This window comes from Bombina bombina, chromosome 1 (assembly GCF_027579735.1).
Source record: "Bombina bombina isolate aBomBom1 chromosome 1, aBomBom1.pri, whole genome shotgun sequence".
In the NCBI taxonomy this organism is placed as follows: Eukaryota; Metazoa; Chordata; class Amphibia; order Anura; family Bombinatoridae; genus Bombina; species Bombina bombina.
The window spans coordinates 340,576,000-340,597,659 of NC_069499.1; the positions used below are offsets into that span (position 1 = coordinate 340,576,000).

At 38.5% G+C, this 21,660-nt stretch overlaps 1 protein-coding gene across 1 annotated transcript in view; it reads left to right on the forward strand.

Annotated features, from left to right (window-relative positions):
• VIL1 (villin 1) overlaps positions 1-21,660 on the forward strand; it is a 162,388-nt gene that overhangs the window by 101,844 nt on the left and 38,884 nt on the right. The window contains exons 16-19 of the mRNA XM_053689807.1: positions 689-833; positions 8,737-8,925; positions 9,086-9,154; positions 12,262-12,402. Of these exons, the coding sequence (XP_053545782.1) occupies positions 689-833; positions 8,737-8,925; positions 9,086-9,154; positions 12,262-12,402 (544 nt within the window). The remainder of the gene's footprint in view (positions 1-688; positions 834-8,736; positions 8,926-9,085; positions 9,155-12,261; positions 12,403-21,660) is intronic.

The window sequence follows — 21,660 nt, forward strand, 5'->3', positions numbered from 1 at the left end:
ACCTCATGTAAGTCTAAAAACTCTCATAAATATAATTTCCATGCTGAAACTGTTAGACTGCAAAGGGAAATACACAGACCTGACTCATGGCAAATATATACAATATACATTTAAAACTTTATAAGAAAAAGTGCCAAAAATAGCTGAGTGTGTCTTAAAAAATTATATATACTTACCAGAAGACACCCATCCTCATATAGCAGACAGCCAAACCAGTACTGAAACATATCAGCAGAGGTAATGGTAGAGGAGTATAATGTCGATCTGAAAAGGGAGGCAGATGAATCTCTGCGACCGATTTATAGAGAGCCTTAGAATAGATTTCACATAGGTGAAAACATGGCATCATCAGGCAATACTCCAATCACATCCCTCAAACACTGTACTTTGAGAGGAACTTGGCTTCAATATGCTTAGAAGCGCCTTTCACAGAAGAAATCAAGCACAACTTGCTTCACCACCTCCATGAGAGGCAACGTTTGTAAAACTAAGGTATGTGTGAGGTAGGTGGTGTATTTATAGCCATTTTGAGGTTTGGGAATTTTTTCCCCCTCCTGATAGGAATGTATATCCCGTACATCACTAGCTCATGGAGTCTTGCCACTTACATGAAAGAAATTGACCTTTAGCATCATATGTTGTAAAGGTGATAATGGAAATGTTTAATTTGTTTGGGTATTCTATGCAGATTGCAGGAAGAAAGTCCTGACATCAGTCCACGCTTGTTTGAATGCTCCAACCAGACTGGAACATTTGAAGCAACAGAGATTTCAGATTTCAACCAAGATGATCTGGATGAAGATGATGTGTTTCTGTTGGATGCATGGGATCAGGTGATGAGAAAGCATTATCTTAGTTAAACCTGCAATATAGCACTGACTTTACTGTAAAAATTTCAGTGGCAATCAAAATAAAAGGCTAGTAATAATACTATTTTTTTTAAATGCCAGTTTTCAAATGATGCTGCCTAGTGTTACGTAATCCACTGGCTGCCAGAGAGGGCTCATACAGTTCTGATTATTCTAGCTTTAGTGTAGCTATAATCTAGATTTTATTAAAGACACAGAGACCAATATTTTGCTTAACTACCAGTTTACTGCTCTGACAGTTTTTAAAAGTATACAGTGTTAACATTAGTAAACATAAAACAAATGAAAGAACATAGAAAACAAAAGGACCAATAAGGACAAAGCCATGTTTGTAGAAGATGATATCAGCCAATAAGCATGCTCATAATGTCCATAAACAGTCCAGAGTGCACCAATACCTCCTCTTTCTTGTTTGATGCGAAGATGCAATGAGGACATTAAAGAAGGCAATAATAGATTACAACACCATAACAATTGGAACAGAAACAACCAATAACAGAAAATCTAAATATTCTTGAATGCAGGATGAAGAAACTTGACATTGAGGCAGGAAAGGATCCTTCTAGGAATTTGTCTAGGCTGAAGGATGACTTCGAACAGATGACGAAAACATTGACGAATAATCCAAATCAGTTGAATGAGACGTTTTGAGGAGTAGATGCTGGAAATAAAAAATATATTAATAAACAAATCAAATATAATTATAAATATTGGGAGGGGACAGAAAAAAATGCCATGGTGGGAAAATATTTGTCTCTGTGTCTTTAATAAAATCTAGATTATAGCTACACTAAAGCTAGGATAATCGGAATTTTATTACAAGACTAGAGACTCATATTTTGCTAGTTTAAAGCAAAAATGGATCATAAAATTAAGGAAAAAGCAGCGTTATCAATTGGTTTAAAATAAAATTGTCTAAAAGTAGAGTCCGAAGACCAGTCTGTTGCGTTTCAAAAAGGCTTTAGAGGCAGAAGCTTCACGAATGGAGTGAGCCGAAAAGGAATCTTCCACACCAGCAAGAAGCATAATCCACTTTACTCACCTGGCAATAGAAGTAGAGGAGACTGGTTTGAAAGGGGAAACGAAAGAGATGAGAAGTTGAGAAGAAGAAGAATGACGTAAAGGTTGAGTACGAGACAAATACTCTTTTCGACAAAGGACAACACACAATTTAGGATGATCAGAGAAATAAGTATAAAAAAATAGATTGAGAAAGACATTTAGTTCTTTTAGAAAGGATATAGGTGACACCAAAAGGAGAAAACATTTGGGAATTAATATAAATGGCGCGTACATCAAAAACTCCGTGAAAAGATAGGAGACAGAGAAGAGTGGCAAGTTTAGCTGACAGCTGTTTAAGAGATAGAAGATCGTTAGAAGGCCAATTTCTAAGGAAAAACAGAACCAAATCTACGTCCCAAAAGAAAGAATATTTAGAAGAAGGAAGCTTTTAGATACAAATTGCTTTGAGAAGTCTGCAGACCTGATGATTTTTCCAAACAGGGGTATTATTAATTGGGACATGTCCAGCAGAAATAGCAGAACAAAAAGAGAAGAGAAATAATCTAAAATAACTTTCAAAGGAGCTGAAAAGGGATTCAAGTCCCTCTGGACACACAAGACAGACCACTTTGACCAAGCTGAGAGATAACATCTTTTGGTTCCAGGAGCCCAAGAGTCCTGTAAATAAAGATCGAGCTCGGTCTGAAAGTCCATCAAGAGACCAGGATCCCCTGAAAGCATCCAAGCTACAAGAGTTAGAGAGTTGGCAAGCAGAAGAGGATGAGGGAATCCCAGGGGATCCAGAAGGAGATGAGGGAGAGAAGGAAGCAGAAGGGGAAGAAGGAAGGAGAGTTCCAGAAGAGAAGGGTACCAAGGCTGAGACAGCCACAGTGGAGTGATTAGGACAAGAGATATCGGGTTCCTGCGGAGATAAGCTAAAGTCCAAGCGATCATAGAAAAGGGAGGAAAAGCATAAGCTCCAGTGGTGGACCACACTTGAAGGAAGGCGTCCATGGCAGAGTCGTCCGGGTCCGGTCTCCAACTGAAAAAGGGGGAGACCTGGAAATTGGAGTGAGAGGCAAAGAGGTCTAAGAATGAAAGGACCCCTGAGAGAGGAAATCTGAAGGAAAATGTCTCTGTTCAATTTCCAATCGCTGGAGTCCTTCAAATGGCGAGAACCTCAGTCTGCAGCTTGATTGGATAAACCCGGAATGAATTCCGCTGCAATAGAAATATTCTTGTTGAGGCAAAAATGAATGAAATTTTTTATGAGGTCTGATAGATGTTTTGATTTCGTGCCTCCTAAACTATTTAAATAACGGACTGTCGATAGATTGTCCATGCGAAGGAGAACTGAAGTAAGGAGACTGGACTTGAGAAAACTTTGAATTCCAAAGGAGCCCGCCAGAAGTTCTTTGCATTTGATATGGATGTTGAATTCTGGAAGGGTCCATTTGCCACCTGTGATTATGGAACAGCAACGAAGCTCCACAACCAGAGTTGCTTGTGTCCGATTCTATAACAAGATCTGGAACAGAACCAAAATTGCCTTGCCGTTCCATGCCTCTATATTTTGGATCCACCAGAAGAGTTCTTCTTTGGCTTCTGGGGATAAGGAGATTCAATGCTGATAAGAAAAGCCTCTTTGGAGATGAGATATTTGCAGGCGTTGAAGAGCCCGATAATGGAGAAGGGCAGGAAAGATGGCTTGAATGGAAGATGAGAGGAGGTCGATTATACGGGCTAACAATCTAAGGGGAAAACGGGTTTTCCTCAAAAGAGAGGAAATCTCCTTCTTGATGTTTTTCAATTTCTCTAATGGTAAGCTTAAAGTGGAATCTAGAAGGTTGATCTGAAATCCCAAGAAGACAATGGTTTTAAACGGGAGAAGAGAAGATTTTTCTTTGCTGATTATGAATCCCAAGTTCTCCAGAAGAGAACAAGTGATGTTCAAGTGAAGGAGAGTCGAAGGAACCTGATTCATGATGAGAATGTCGTCCAGATAAACTATCAGGCAAATCCCTCTGAATCTTAACCAGGCTATGACTGGTTTCAGAATTTTCGGGAGTATCCAAGGCCAAAAGGGAGGCAAGTGAATTGCCACAGAGAATAGTTCCAGAAAAAACTAAGAAATTTCAGAAGAATGTATGGGAATTGTAAGGTATGCATCCTTGAGGTCCAATCAGACAAGCCAATCACTGTCCAGAAGAGAGTCCCTCAGAAGATGAATACCTTCCATCTTGAAGTGTTGATATGTTACATAATTATTTAGAGTTTTTAGGTTGATGACTGGTCGAAATTTGCCATTTTTCTTCTTTACCAAGAAAATATTGCTTATGTAACTGTTCTTGTCTACAAGAACGGGTTCTACAGCTTGTTTTGAAATTAAGGAGGAAATCTCTGAATGTATAGCTTGGAGATCTGAATTTGAAAATAAAATTGGACGAGGGCTAACAATTTGGATGGGAATGGAAATGAAATCTATAAGGACTCCAGAAACAGTGTGAAAAATCCAGGGGTCTGATGTTATTAGACACCAATTTGGAAGAAAATGAGCCAGTCGACCACCCATCTTTTTTGGGGGAAAAAAGAGAAAAGGGAGAAGAGATTTCCTAAGGGGGTTCTATAGCAACTTCTTGATCTTGCACCTCTGGGCCAGAAGCGGACTCTTGTGGGAAAGAATGGGGAGGCAAATTGCTGTTGTTGATGAAACTGCTGTAAAATTGGGGTCTAGAGATAAAGGGTTGCAGCCGGGAAAACAACCCCTTCTTTTTCCGGCCCTATCAAAAAGGGGACGAGGATTCTGATAAAGAGTCTTCCTTACAGTGACTTTGGTTTTGGACAAACTGGAGAATGTTTTGGTATAGTCACTGAGTTTTTTAAGGTAAACATCCCCAAAGAGAAGACCATAGGGTCTGTAGATGTCTCATTATTGGCGAAATCTGATAATTTAGGGTCAAGCCTGCGAAGAATGGACCTTCTGCGTTCACAAGCTATAGCAGTATTGGTGTTGCCTAATAAGACCAAGGCTCTTTGAATATATTCCATAATGATTTGAGGATCCATAGAGGAATTATTTGTAACAGAATCCTCAGCCAGTTCAAATATCTTTGATAAGGGGCCAGAAATATCTAAAGGTTTGGTCTGGGGGGAGCAAGGACTTAAGTAAATTATCAGAACCTCCTTTTAATACTAGGACCCAGGAGTACCCAGGAATTTTAAAATTTGGGGATCAATGTCAGGAGTGACAGAGGTATTGGCTTGTGATTTGTAGAAGTTAACACCAAATAATTAGTGCAGTATACTTACTCCGAAATATTCAGAGTTCAGCCTCTTCAAATAGGATTTTGGCAAAGATTGCTCATTCTTTAGATGTGAGTGTATCTGTAAGTGATGAAGGTCACACTGAAAAAGGTTGTATCTCACAATGTGTATAAAGTGCAATATAGTCACTCCGAGTAATTCGGAATCCGGTTAATCAAAAGGGTTGTAGCTGTAAAAGTACTTCCAAAAAGGCAGCAAATAGAATGCTTTTTGTAAAAAAACAAATATTTATTAAAACATGTCAGTTTGACAACTAAAAGCTTAAGTATTTAAGGATAAAATTTAAACCTCCATTGTCATCACACAAAACTTTGTTAATGTACTTGGTTTATCTTGATTACGTCTGTGCCTAAACCATCTCTGGATTTTACGAGCATCCCAGTCCCAGCTGCTTTTGATAATCCTTCACCAGCCGCTTCCCGTCAGGACACTTTGTTATAGAGATAAAGATTTTTTCTAGAATGGCGTTGGGCTGTGCCCTGCGAGGGCTATTTCTTTGGATACCCAGTCGAAGAGCCCATGGCTTTGCAATAAACCTTTCAAAGAGTAGCCTAACTGCAAAGATCCCCAGCGCAATAGGAAAGGCGGAAAGAATATGTCCGGCCCACAGGTACTGCTCCCCAGACTCGGTATCCACTAGGTCAGCCCATGTAACGTTCTGTGGCAGCCAGAATCGCTCATTCCAGAACCAGGCTGCACCACGGAGACACCCGGGTTACCAGGCAGAATAGCACGGGGGTCTGACACGGAAACTTAGCCAAAATAAGAGCTTTTATTTGTCAAACTGACATGTTTTAATAAATATTTTTTTTTTTTTACAACAAGTATTCTATTTGCTGCCTTTTTGGAAGTACTTTTACAGCTACAACCCTTTTGAGGAACCGAATTCCGAATTACTCGGAGTGAGTATATTGCACTTTATACACATTGTGAGATACAACCTTTATCAGTGTGACCTTCATCACTTACTGATACACTCACATCTAAAGAATGAGCAATCTTTGGCAAAATCCTATTTGAAAAGGCTGAACTCTGAATATTTCGGAGTAAGTATACTGCACTAATTATTTGGTGTTAACTTCTACAAATCACAAGCCAAGCTTTTTACTCCTCAGTGTGCAAGCATCAGAAAAATGATATAATATTAAGACCTGCACCTCTACATCCTATATCCACTTATCTATAACCAGTCCTTTGGGAGAGACTGATAGAAGGCAGCGGTCGTTCTAGAGGGGAGTACTTTTTCTCTAATTATTCTAGTCATTCTGTACAGTTTGTTGTTTTAACACCTAGCATATCTGTATAGCATTCAAAACAGTTACAGGGGGATTACCTGGGAGGGAGGGGCAAGGACATTCAGCACAAAGTTTACTGCGGACCTCTTGCAATAAGGGATGTCTTAAATAAAAGTCTATATATTCTGGTACACCTGAGGAGGGAAACGACTCCGAAGATCTGGGGTGTTTAACCTCCTCAGGCTTGAATCTGGGTTTACCAAGGGGGTCAAGAAAAACAATTTCTGAATCGTTAACAGGCAAGGATTTTTTGCGTCTTTTAAATTTAATAAAATAATTATAGTCAGGGTAATCTGAATCATCATCAGAATCATATTTTTATTCGTCAGAAAAATCCTCATCAGAAGAGGGAGAAATATTTTCAGAGAGTGATTGCAGAAATTTTAATGCTTGTCTTTTTAGACCAATTCTTTTAGAATTAGCATTAGTAATAGTTCCCTCTGAGTTGTGACTCTCAACACAATCAGAAGTTCTGGGGCCGAATGACTGCCGGCTAACAGTACAGGTGCTTAAAGGCAATAAGCTATGAGGGATGTCTGTCTGAAGCAGACTATCAGCATCTTTCTCAACCTGAGAGGAACAATGTTTAGTTTTAGAAGTATATTTTTTGTGTGTTTGAGGGGTTTCTGACTGAAAATTAGCAATAAAGTTATTCATTTTATTATCCATTTTCCTCATAAAGGACTGCATAGAGGCCATAATATTTTGTAATGAGGGGTCAGCGTTAGCTGAATTATTCTCCCTCATGAGACATCTAGAGACCACAAAAAAAATTGGCAAAATTAAAATAAAGTTCAAAAATTCTAGAAAACTTGGGGAGTCAAATATTTTAATAATGCAGCACAGCAGTATAAAAGGCTGAATAAACAATGTCAATACCTGTGAAAACAGAGAAACTGTGACACACAGAGAAAGAAAAGAAAATTACCACAGAAAAAGTTGGGAGAAAAAATGTTTTACTTACAATGTTGCAACTTAAAATATGTAAGGACTGAGGGCGTGTTTAAAGGGCCATAATACCCAAATGTTAAAACACTTGAAAGTGATGCAGTATAGCTGTAAAATGCTGACTAGAAAACATCTCTATGTAAAAAAGAAAGATATTTTACCTCAAAAGTTCCTCAGTAGCCACACCCCATTGTAAAGGATTTCTAAGCAGCATTTTAGTGTGTCTGTCCTGGGACAGCTTAGGGGATGAGCCTCGTGCACTCTCATATTTCCTTATTCAGCTTACTATGAAATCTCATGAGAGTTAAGTCAAATCTCATGAGATCACAGTAAAAGAGTTCATGACCTCAGCACTGCTGATGCTGATTGGCTGCTTTTCATTTCTTCATTTTTTTTTACCTGCAGCTGGGAGCAGCTGAGTACAACTTTTTACACAGAACTTACTCTGCTGAGCTGAGGAGATTGTGAGGTAAAATATCTTCCTTTTTTACATAAAGATGCTCAGGTGATATTTTCCTGTCAGCTTTTTACAGTTATACTGCATCAGTTTCAAGTGATTTAGCATATGAGTATTATGTCCCTTTAAGCCCTGGGAGAAACCAGAATCTAAAGCAATACAGCTGAAGCAGATAAACACCACCTGGAGAAAGGAATTGCACTTCACTGCCAAGACATGACAAGGCTATGAGTGAAGGAGGCAGGAAAAGGGGGACAAAAGTGGATATACAGGTAAGGATAAGAAGATAGAAAATGCTCCTGAATGAGGGAGAAAAGAAACCAAAGGGAAAGGAGGGAAAATATAATTCCCCCACAAAAAAAAAAGAAATAAAGAAATAGCTAGATAAAAGGATAAAGCATAGGGTAAGGAAATGAGAAACAAAAATATAATTAATTTTTTTAAATAAATAACATAAAATAACAATTTATTAGGAAGACAATACCAAGTACTTATCTTTTCAGAGCAGCAAACAGAAAGAGGAGGTATTGGTGCACTCTGGACTGTTTATGAACATTATGAGCATGCTGATTGGCTGATATCTTCTACAAACATGGCTTTGTCCATATTGGTCCTTTTGTTTTCTATGTTCTTTCATTTGTTTTATTTTACTAATGTTAACACTATACTTTTAAAAGCTGACAGAGCAGTAAGCTGGAAGTTAAGCAAAATATGAGTCTATGGTCTTGTAACAAAATCTAGATTTTATATAATCAACAGTTTTTGTAAAGGTATAGCGTTGGTGAAGGCAGATACATGTTTATTGTATTCCAATTTTAATGCATTCTGTTTATTTTACCAGGTGTTCTTTTGGATTGGGAAAGACGCAAATGAGAAGGAGAAAAAGGAAGCAGCTTTCACAGCTCAGGAATATCTCAAAAGCCATCCAAGTGGCCGGGATGTTAACACTCCCATAATAGTAGTGAAACAAGGTTTTGAGCCTCCCACATTCACTGGATGGTTTATGGCATGGGACCCCTTTAAGTGGGCTGTACGTTGTTTACACGTTGTCATTATCCTAATTTCATTCTTGGTTGGCACTAATAGATTACTCAATTCTGTTTTCTATAAACCTTACTTGTGCAGAAAAACATTTAAACAGGTTATATAACAATAGAAAAGTGACAGTCCTTTTTTTTTTTTTGCAACAGAATAATAAATCTTATCAGGACATAAAAGCAGAGCTAGGAGATCCCAACTCAATTGACCTGATTTCTTCGGTAAGTTTTAGTCTATTCTATTGTTTAAAGGGGCATTAAAGCTATTTTTTTCTGATATATTTATAACAGCGTATTTTAAAAATAAAAAAAGGCTTAAAGATCTGTTTCTTTTTTTTTGAAAGAAAAATACCTTTTGCTTTCATACTTGTGAAGGAAATACCTGCCTTTCCTGACAGTTACACCACTGCAATACTGCTAATTGTTGCTTTTTCATTGTAATGCCCCTTTACTGTCCTGTTTCTCTGCAATGAACATGGTTTATAAATAATCTTTAAAATGACTCATTATTACTAAGTATTATCTATAGGCCTCATTTATGTTTAATTTTGATTACATTGTCAGACAAATAACCAGAACTGGATTCTCACATTCTCATTGATATCTCAATATTTATTTTGGTGATTTAACTTTCAAAAACTAAAGTGTTTAGTCTTTTCTCTGTTTTTTCAATACATGACATTCATTTGTAAGAGGTTGTTGTTTTTTTTCCCTCCACTGAATCTGGGTAGTAGGTGAGAATGAAAATGATAAGTTGTATTACCCTAAGTTATTGAATTTTAACATAATTAAAACTACAAGCTAAATGGAATGAGAAAAAAAAACCTCTCGGCTAGATTACGAGTTTTGTGTTATGAGTGAAAAAGCCTCATAACGCTGCTTTTTCAAGTATTGTAGGTACAGCGGTACTGCACACTTTTTTGGCCGTCACGCAACGTAACTACTGCACTTTTTCAAAAGTCCTTTTTCAATGGGACTTCCACAGCGCCGGTATTACCGGCCAAAAAGTGAGACGTACAGCTTATAACTACAAGATCTGTACCGTAAACTGAAAGTCAGTAGTGGGTTTTCGTTACAAAGCTGTAGCATAAAACGCAGTACACTACCACCCATAAACTACCTATTAACCCATAAACGGAGCCCCCCCCCCGCATCGCAAACACTAAAATAAAATTATTAACCCCTAATCTGCCGCTCTGGACATTGCTGCTACTATAATAAACATATTAACCCCTAAACCACCGTACTCCAGCATCACAAACACTAGTTAAATATTATTAACCCCTAATCTTCTGCCCCCAATGTCATCGCCACCTATATACACTTATTAACCCCTAATATTCTGTCCCTAACATCGCCGCAACCTACATTACTGTTATTAACCCCTAATCTGCTGCCCCCAAAATCGCTGCCACTTAACTACACTTATTAACCCCAATCTGCTGCCCCCAATGTCGCCGCCACCACTATACTAAAGTTATTAACCCCTAAACCTAACCCAACCCTAACACCCACTAACTTTAACATAATTACAATAATCCCAAATAAAAATTACAATTAATACCTACATTATTCATATTTAAAAGTAAATAAATACTTACCTGTAAAATAAAACCTAAGCTAGCTACAAAATAACTAATAGTTATATTGTATCTAGCTTATGTTTTATTTTAATTTCACAGGTAAGTTTGCATTTATTTTAACTAGGTAGACTAGTTAGTAAATAGTTATTACCTATTTACTAGCTACCTAGTCAAAATAAATACAAATTTACCTGTAAAATAAAACCTAACCTGTCTTACACTAAAACCTAACATTACACTAAAATAAAATAAATAAATTAACAAAATACATTTATCTAAATTACAAAAAATAATAAACACTAAATTACACAAAATAAAAAAGAAATTATCAAATATTTAAACTAATTACACCTAATCTAATAGCCCTATCAAAATAAAAAAAGCCCCCCCAACATAAACAAAAAAAACCTAGCCTACACTAAACTGCCAATGGCCCTTAAAAGGGCCTTTTGCAGGGCATTGCCCCAAAGAAATTAGCTCTTTTACCTGTAAAAAAAAAAATACAAACAACCCCCCAACAGTAAAACCCACCACCCACACAACCAACCCCTTCAAAAAAAAAAAAACTAAGCTCCCCATTTCCCTGAAAAGGGCATTTGGATGAGCATTGCCCTTAAAAGGGCATTTAGCTCTTTTATGTTGCCTAAAGTCCCTAATCTAAAAATAAAACCCACCCAATAAACCCTTAATAAAACCTAACACTAACCCCCGAAGATCCACTTACAGTTTTTGAAGACCAGACATCCATCCTCATCAAGCCAGGAGAAGTCTTCATCCAAGCGGCAAGAAGTTGTCCTTCAGGCGGGCAGAAGTCTTCTTCCAGACGGCATCTTCTATCTTCATCCTTTCAACACGGAGCAGCTCCATCTTCAAGACATCCGGCGCAGAGCATCCTCTTCTTTCGCTGGATCTTGAAGAATGAAGGTTCCTTTAAATGACGTCATCCAAGATGGCGTCCCTTGAATTCCTATTGGCTGATAGAATTCTATCAGCCAAACGGAATTAAAGGCTAAAAAATCCTATTGGCTGATGCAATCAACCAATAGGATTAAGCTTTAATCCTATAGGCTGATCCAATCATTCAATAGGATTGAACTTGCATTCTATTGGCTAGGTAGGTGGCGGCGGCGACATTGGGGGCAGCAGATTAGGGGTTAATATATTTATGTAGGTGGCGGCGATGTCGGGAACGACAGATTAGGGGTTAATAAGTGTAATGTAAATGGCGGCGATGTCGGGGACGGCAGATTAGGGGTGTTAAGACTCGGGGTTTATGTTAGGGTGTTAGATTTAAACATAAATTTTCTTTCCCTATAGGAATTAATGGGCCTGCGTTACGGAGCTTTAGGCTCCTTTATTGCAGGTGTTAGGCTTTTTTTTTGGCTGGCTCTCCCCGTTGATGTCTATGGGGAAATCATGCATGAGCACGTAAAACCAGCTCAAAGCAGCGCTGGTATTTGTGTGCGGTATGGAGCTCAACGCTGCCATATTGCCCACAAACGGAGGTTTTTGGAAAACCTGTAATAGCAGCGCTATTAAAGGTGAGCAGTGGAAATAACTTGCAAGTTATTACCGAGCCACTCATAAAGCAAAACTCGTAATCTGGCCGTCTGATAATTATGAAATTAATACTTTTTTTTTGTAAATGTTTACCTCTTTAAAAAAAATCAAAATTCACATTCTGTAAATAAATTTAAAAGTACTCTTCAGAAAATGAAAAATCTAATATTGTTGTTGCTCTTTCAGGAATTAACAAACATGGAACTGAACTCTTTTACTGCACAAACGACCTTTGTGTCACCAGCCTTTAAGAGTTTTCCAGCTGAAGATCTGCTGAATAAGACACCCGATGAGCTACCTCCTGGTGTGGACCCAACAAAAAAGGAGGTAAAAATCCAGATGAAAATAAATAAAAAAATAATAAATTAAGTGGCAGCATGATTTTATAATATTGTATTACACAGAAACAGTAAGATCCCGAACAAGTTTTGATTATAGAAATTAGAAAAACATAATTTATGTAAGAACTTACCTGATAAATTAATTTCTTTCATATTGGCAAGAGTCCATGAGCTAGTGACGTATGGGATATACAATCCTACCAGGAGGGGCAAAGTTTCCCAAACCTCAAAAATGCCTATAAATACACCCCTCACCACACCCACAATTCAGTTTAACGAATAGCCAAGCAGTGGGGTGAAAAAGAAAGGAGTAGAAAGCATCAACAAAAGAAATTTGGAAATAATTGTGCTTTATACAAAAAATCATAACCACCATAAAAAGGGTGGGCCTCATGGACTCTTGCCAATATGAAAGAAATGAATTTATCAGGTAAGTTCTTACATACATTTTTAAAGTTTTTTAAAGTTTTCTTTCATGTAATTGGCAAGAGTCCATGAGCTAGTGACATATGGGATAGCAATACCCAAGATGTGGAACTCCACGCAAGAGTCACTAGAGAGGGAGGGATAAAAATAAAAACAGCCATTTTCCACTGAAAAAATTAATCCACAACCCAAAAAAATAAGTTTATTCTCACAAATGAAAGAAAAAAACTTAAAGGGACAGTATACACTCATTTTCATATAACTGCATGTAATAGACACTACTATAAAGAATAAGACGCACAGATACTGATATAAAAATCCAGTATAAAACTGTTTAAAAACGTACTTAGAAGCTTTCAGTTTAGCTCTGTTGAAAAGGTAGTTGGAAAGCCCACTGCAAGTGGGAAATAAGACACTTCCCCCCTCCCCCTTCTTTTGCATATGAAAAGACTCTTTACACAAACAGGCGCAAGCTGGAGAAGGTAGCTGACGGTATTCAAATAAAACTTTATGGCTTGGCTAGGAGTCTGAAAATAAGAGCAATGTTCTTTAAAAAATAAGCAAAATTATACATTTTTTAAAAAAAAAAACTTTATGGGCTTTATAAATAGATCATCTACAAAACATTTATGCAAAGTAAAAATGAGTGTATAATGGCCCTTTAAATCAAAAACAGAAGAATCAAACTGAAACAGCTGCCTGAAGAACTTTTCTACCAAAAACTGCTTCTGAAGAAGCAAATACATCAAAACGGTAGAATTTAGTAAATGTATGCAAAGAGGACCAAGTTGCCGCTTTGCAAATCTGATCAACTGAAGCTTCATTCTTAAAGGCCCACGAAGTGGAGACTGATCTAGTAGAATGAGCTGTAATTCTCTGAGGCGGGGCCTGACCCGATTCCAAATAAGCTTGATGAATCAAAAGTTTCAACCAAGAAGCCAAGGAAATAACAGAAGCCTTCTTACCTTTCCTAGGACCAGAAAATAAAACAAATAGACTGGAAGTCTTCCTGAAATCTTTAGTAGCTTCCACATAATATTTCAAAGCTCTTACCATATCCAAAGAATGTAAGGATCTTTCCCAAGAATTCTTAGGATTAGGACACAAGGAAGGGACAACAATTTCTCTATTAATGTTGTTAGAATTCACAACCTTAGGTAAAAATTGAAAAGAAGTCTGTAAAACTGCCTTATCCTGATGAAAAAATCAGAAAAGGAGACTAACAGGAAAGAGCAGATAGCTCAGAAACTCTTCTAGCAGAAGAGATAGCCAAAAGGAACAACACTTTCCAAGAAATTAGTTTAATGTCCAAAGAATGCATAGGCTCAAATGAAGGACCCTGTAAAGCTTTCAAAACCAAATTAAGACTCCAAGGAGGAGAAATTGATTTAATGACAGGTTTAATACGAACTAAAGCCTGTACAAAACAGTGAATATCAGGAAGTATAGCAATCTTTCTGTGAAATAAAACAGAAAGAGCAGAGATTTGTCCCTTCAAGGAACTTGCAGACAAACCCTTATCTAAACCATCCTGAAGAAACTGTAAAATTCTAGGAATTCTAAAAGAATGCCAAGAGAATTTATGAGAAGAACACCATGAAATGTAAGTCTTCCAAAATCTATAATAAATCTTTCTAGAGACCGATTTACGAGCTTGTAACATAGTATTAATCACGGAGTCAGAGAAACCTCTATGACTTAGTACTAAGCGTTCAATTTCCATACCTTCAAATTTAATGATTTGAGATCCTGATGGAAAAATGGACCTTGAGACAGTAGGTCCGGCCTTAACGGAAGTGGCCAAGTCTGGCAACTGGATATCCGAACCAGATCCACTTGAACATCCCTGGACCTGGACAGGTATCTGGGAAGTTTCTTGTTTAGATGAGAGGCCATGATATCTATCTCTGGAAGACCCCACATCAGAACAATCTGAGAAAACACATCTGGAGGGAGAGACCACTCCCCTGGATGTAAAGTCTGACGGCTGAGATAATCCACCTCCCAATTGTCTACACCTGGGATATTCACCGCAGAGATTAGACAGGAGCTGGATTCCGCTCAAGCAAGTATCCGAGATACTTCTTTCATAGCTTGGGGACTGTGAGTCCCACCCTGATGATTGACATATGCCACTGTTGTGATATTGTCTGTCTAAAAACAAATGAACGGTTCTCTCTTTAACAGAGGCCAAAACTGAAGAGCTCTGAAAATTGCACGGAGTTCTAAAATATTTATTGGTAATCTCGCCTCTTGAGATTTCCAAACCCCTTGTGCTGTCAGAGATCCCCAAACAGCTCCCCAACCTGAAAGACTCGCATCTGTTGTGATCACAGTCCAGGTTGGCCGAACAAAAGAAATCTTAGCACAAACTTACTTCACCACCTCCATAGGAGGCAAAGTTTGTAAAACTGAATTGTGGGTGTGGTGAGGGGTGTATTTATAGGCATTTTGAGGTTTGGGAAACTTTGCCCCTCCTGGCAGGATTGTATATCCCATACATCACTAGCTCATGGACTCTTGCCAATTACATGAAAGAAATGTATTTGAGATTAATAATTGCAGTTCTAAATGTACACGTGTTATGGTAAAATCAGGGGTCAAGTCCTACCAAAAAAAAAAAAGTACGGGAACTCACCAAGACTTCCATCCTCCCTCACAATTAATATTGTTTTAATGAAAGCAAAATTAAATCCAATGAAGGATTGAATGGTTGCATTTGGGCCTGAGAATCCTCCTTTGTCACAGAGTCTCACCCATTTAAGGTGCAATAGTCTTATTTCTGCTGAGGGGAGCTAAATAAACCCAGAGCAAGCTACACATAAATGTAAAAACCATGTGTAATTAAAGATAATATTCATAGCAGGGGTGATAACAGTCTTACATTTAGTGTATTGTAGGAAGTGTTACAGCCCTTTACTATAGGATCTCCCTATCCCTCTAACCAGACTATGCTCCAGCTCCTCCCATCAGCAGCAGCAGTGTTTACTGAAGTGTTTATTTTCTCTGTCCAGAGGGAACTTAGTTCCTCCTGCAAAAATAGTGCAGGAACTCCGTTCCCATGCGTTCCCGCTCGACTTGACCCCAGGGTAAAATAAATGTGAAATGCTATCACAGTAAAGCTTCAAGTTTACTTTCCGTGGATACCGTGACTGCGTTTAATTCTTCTCTCAATAGACTTGAGGGGAGTGCACTGAAGTTTTTTTTTTTTTTTTAAAATAACACTTATCGTTTGTGCACAAACCCGAAACCACGTTTAACCAAGTGTGCTATACTCGAAGGAAGTTATGCATATTTTACATTCCAATGTTGTTCACATATAAGAAAATATCTTTCATTTATTTTTAAAATATATATATATATATATAAATAATAAATCTATGTATATATACACCTGTGTGTATGTATGTATGTGTATATAAATAACATTGGTATTTAACATAATATTTACAGTACATACACATTATTAAATTTTAATGTTCAATAAAACAAAATGTATGCTTACCTGATAAATTTCTTTCTTTCTGGGCATGGATAGTCCACGATGTCATTCAAATTACTAGTGGGATATTCAACTCCTGGCCAGCAGGAGGAGGCAAAGAGCACCCCAGCAAAGCTGTTAAGTGTAACTTCCCTTACCCATAATCCCCAGTCATTCAGTCAAAGATAAATGGAAAAAGAAGAAACACAAGGGTATGGAGGTGCCTAAGGTTTACTCAATAAAAACTGAAAGGATGAAAATAAGGAACAACAATTTTCTGATTAATGTTTCGGTCCGACACCACCTTAGGGAGAAACCCCAATTAAGTACGAGGACCGCCTTATCTGCATGAAAAATAAAGTAGGGGAATCACACTGCAGAGCTGTAATATCAGAAACTTTGCAAGCGGAAGAAATAGCAAGGAGAAATAAAACTTTCCAAGATAACAATTTTATATCAACAACATGCATCGGCTCAAATGGAGCCTGATGCAAAACTTTAAGAACAAGGTTAAGGCTCCAAGGAGGAGCAACAGGTTTAAACACAGACCTGATTCTGACCAGGGCCTGAACAAAAGCTTGAACATCTGGCAAATCTGCCAGACGTTTGTGCAAAATAATAGACAGTGCAGAAATCTGACCCATTAGAGTACAGAATGACAAACCCTTTTTCAGGCCATCCTGAAGAAAAGATAAAATTTGGGGAATCCTCACCCGGCTCCAGGAGAAACCCTTAGATTCACACCAATGAAGGTATTTACACCATACCTTATGGTAAATCTTTTGAGTAACAGGTTTACGAGCCTGAAGCATAGTATCAATGACCGCTTCAGAACAACCACGTCTGGACATTCTCCAAGCAGTCAGCTTTAGAGAATCTAGATTTGGATGGAGGAATGGACCCTGAATTAGAAGGCCCTTCCTCAGAGGTAACCTCCAAGGTGGAAGAGATGACATCTTCACCAGATCCATGAACCAGATCCTGCAGGAGTAGCAAATGTAGGAAACAGGTATGGCTAGACTGAAAATTCAAAAGGAACACCACCAGAGCATATATCAAGAGCGGCCTGAGGTCTCTTGATCTTGATCCATACCTTGGAAAGCTTGCGTTTTGAGACGAGACGCCTTCAGATCCAACTCCGGAACCCCCCACCTGAGGGTTATCCTTAAGAACACTTCCGGATGGAGGAACCCCACTCCCTCCTGAGATGAAACGTCTGTCTGCTCAAAAATCCGCCTCCCCAATTGTCCACTCCTGGAATGTGGATGGCAGATAGGAGACAATCGTGAGCTTCTGTCCACTGCAGAAAGTGAGACACCTCTTTCATGGCCAAGGAACTCCGAGTTCCCCCCTGATGGTTGAATGTAAGCCTACTGAGGTAATGTTGTCAGACTGGAATCTGATAAACCGGACTAAAGAATAATTGAGGCCAACGCTGTCAAGGCATTGAAGATTGCTCTCAATTCTAAGATGTTTATGGGAAGAGAAGACTCTTCTCGAGACCACAGGCCCTGAGCTTTTAGAGAACCCCAAATAGCTCCCCAGCCTAAGAGGCTGGCGTCCGTAGTCACAATCACCCATAAAGGTCTCAGGAAGCAAGTGCCCCGAGACAGATGTTCCTGTGAAATCCACCACGAGAAAGAGAGTCTCTTGTTAGGTGATCTAGATTTATCTTCTGTGATACATTTGAATGGTCTCCATTACATTGACTGAGCATGCAAAGCTGCAGCGGTCACAGATGGAACCGAGCAAAAGGAATGCTGTCCATGGAAGCCACCATCAGATCAATCACCTCCATGCATTGGGCCACCGATGGACGAATAGCAGACTGGAGGGAAAGGAAAGAAGCAAGAACTTTGGATTTTATGACGTCCATCAGGAAAATCTTCATGGACAGGGAATCTATGATTTTTCCCTAGGGATCTCTTGTAGCTGGAACTAGAGAACTCTTTTTCCAGATTCACTTTCCACCTGTGGGAACATAGAAAAGACAACAACATCTCTGTATGAAATAAGATGTCATCTATATAAGGCGCTACAGCAATACCCTGGGATCTGATCACTGCCAATAGAGCCCCCAGAACCTTTGTGAAAATTTTGGGAGCCGTGGCAAGACCAAACTGTAGTGCAACTAACTGGAAATACTTGTCCAGAAAGGCAAACCTTAGAAACTGGTGATGATCCCTGTGAATGGGAACATGTAAATAACCGCATCTTCAGGTCTATAGTCGTCATGAACTGACCTTCCTGAACCAATGGAAGAATGGAACGAATAGTTTCCATCTTGAAGGATGGAACCCTGAGGAATTTGTTGAGGCACTTTAAGTCTAGGATTGGACAGAAAGTTCCCTCCTTTTTGGGAACCACAAATAGATGAATATCCTTTACCTTGTTCATCTAGACTGTAGAGGGACTGGAACAATAACTCCCAGGGACGATAGGTCCTCTATGCAAGTTAAGAAGGCCTTCCTTTTTACCTGGTTTGAGGATAGTCTTGACAGGAGAAATCTGCCCCTTGGAGGGCAAGACTTGAATCCTATTTTGTATCTCTGGGATACTATGTCCACAGCCCACGGATCTGGGACATCTTGTATCCAAGCCTGTTGATAAAAGGAAAGTCTGCCCCCCACCTGATCCAAAATCTGATCGGGAGCGGATCCTTCATGTTGATTTAGAGTCAGCAGAAGGCTTTTTGTTTTGTTTTCCCTTATTCCAAGGCTGGCTGGACTTGCAAGAGGACCTGGATTGGTCCGGTTTGGAAGAAGAGGAGGAAGACTCCTGTCCCTTAAAGTTGCAAAAGGAATGAAGATTAGAAGTCTGTGGACCCTTAGGTCTATTCTTCTTGTCCTGAGGTAGGAAAGATCCCTTTCCACCCGTAATCTCTGAAATGATTTCCGCCAGACCAGGAGTGAATAGGGACTTAACTTTATAAGCTAAAACCAAAAGCTTGGCCTTTGAAGATACATTAGTCGACCAAGATTTTATCCACAGAGCTCTATATGAGATTGAACAGTTAAGCTAGACATCTTAGCTCCCAGTCTAATTACCTGCATGTTGGCATTGCAGATAAGGTATTGGCCAGTTTAAGAGCTTTGATCCTATCTTGGATATCCTATATTGTAGTCTCTTCTGATATTATATCGGACAGGGCATTGCACCAATAAGATGCTGCTCCCGCAACCATAGCAATACTTGCCGCAGGTTGCCACTGTAAATTTCGATGGATGTACATCTTTTTTAAGTAAGCTTCTAGCTTATTATCCATCTTATCCTTAAAGGAATAACTATCCTCTATAGGAATGGTGATTATTTTAGCTAGAGTAGAGATAGCTCCTTCTACTTTAGGCACAGTGCGCCATGAGTCACTAATGGAGTCAGCAATAGGAAACAACTTTTTAAAAACAGGGGAAGGGGAAAAAGGAACCCCTGGATTATTCCATTCCTAAACTATAATTTCAGACATCTTGTCTAGAACTGGAAAAACATCCACGGATGAGGGAGAATCATAAACTCTATTATGTTTAGTAGACTTTTTAAAGTTGACAGCAACCACAGGTTCAGAGTCATCCAAAGTATCTAGAACCTCCATGAGAAGCAACCAGAGATGTTCAAGCTTAAATCTGAAATGAACTTCTTCAGATTCTGAAGAATTTTCCCCCATCATGTAAGAGTCTGAGATTTCTCCTTCATAAGATACTTAAGTATCCTCCTCAATAGACATTTGGGAAAAGTTGACCAATGCAGTTTTATGTTAAAATATTTTTTATAATAATAACATCAAATAAAATATGTCTTATACATTTGGTTGCAATATGAATTCACCAGGACCTTAAACACATTCGGCCAGATTACGAGTTTTGCGTTATGAGTGGCTCGGTAATAACTTGCATGTTATTTCCAACGCTCACCTTTAATAGTGCTGCTATTACAGGTTTTCCAAAAACCTGTGTTTGCGGGCAATATGGCAACGTTGAGCACCATACCGCACACAAATACCAGCGCTGCTTTGTGCTGGTTTTACGTGCTCGTGCATGATTTCCCCATAGACATTAATGGGGAGAGCCGGCTAAAAAAAAAACCTAATACCTGCAATAACGGAGCATAAAGCTCCGTAAACGCAGCCCCATTGATTCCTATGGGGAAAGAAAATTTATGTTTAAACCTAACACCCTAACATAAACACCCTTAATCTGCCGCCCCTGACATCGCCAACACCTACATAATGTTATTAACCCCTAATCTGCCACCCCCGACATCTACATTACACTTATTAACCCCCTAATCTGCTGCCCCCGACATCGCCGACACCTACATTACACTTATTAACCCCTAATCTGCCGCCCCAACATCACAGCCACCTACCTACACTTATTAACCCCTAATCTGCCGCCCCCAACGTTGCCGCCGCCACTATACTAAAGATATTAACCCCTAAACCTCTAGCCTTCCACATCACTAACACTAAATAAATATATTAACCCCTAAACCTAACCCTAAGTCTAACCCTAACACCCCTAACTTTAATATAATTAAAATAAATCTAAATACAAATGACTATTATTAACTAAATAATACCTATTTAAGACTAAACACCTGTAAAATAAAACCTAAGCTAGTTACAATATAACTAATAGTTACATTGTAGCTATCTTAGGTTTTATTTTTATTTTACAGGTATGTTTGTATTTATTTTAACTAGGTAGACTAGTTAGTAAATAGTTATTAACTATTTACTAGCTACCTAGTTAAAATAAATACAAAGTTACCTGTAAAATAAAATCTAACCTGTCTTACAATAAAACATAACATTAAACTAAAATTAAATAAATTCAATTAACAAAATACATCTATCTAAATTACAAAAAATAATAAACACTAAATTACACAAAATAAAAAAGAAATTATCAAATATTTAAACTAATTCCACCTAATCTAATAGCCCTATCAAAATAAAAAAGCCCCCCCAAAATAAAAAAAAAACCTAGAATACACTAAATTGCCAATGGCCCTTAAAAGGGCCTTTTGCGGGGCATTGCCCCAAAGAAATCAGCTCTTTTACCTGTAAAAAAAAAAATGCAAACAACCCCCCCCAACAGTAAAACCCACCACCCACACAACCAACCCCCCCCAAAAAAAAAAATACCTAAAAAAACCTAACCTCCCATTGCCCTGAAAAGGGCATTTGGATGGGCATTGCCCTTAAAAGGGCATTTAGCTCTTTTACGTTGCCCAAAGTCCCTAATCTAAAAATAAAACCCATCCAATAAACCCTAACACTATCCCCTGAAGATCCACTTACAGTTTTTGAAGACCGGACATCCATCCTCATCCAGGGAG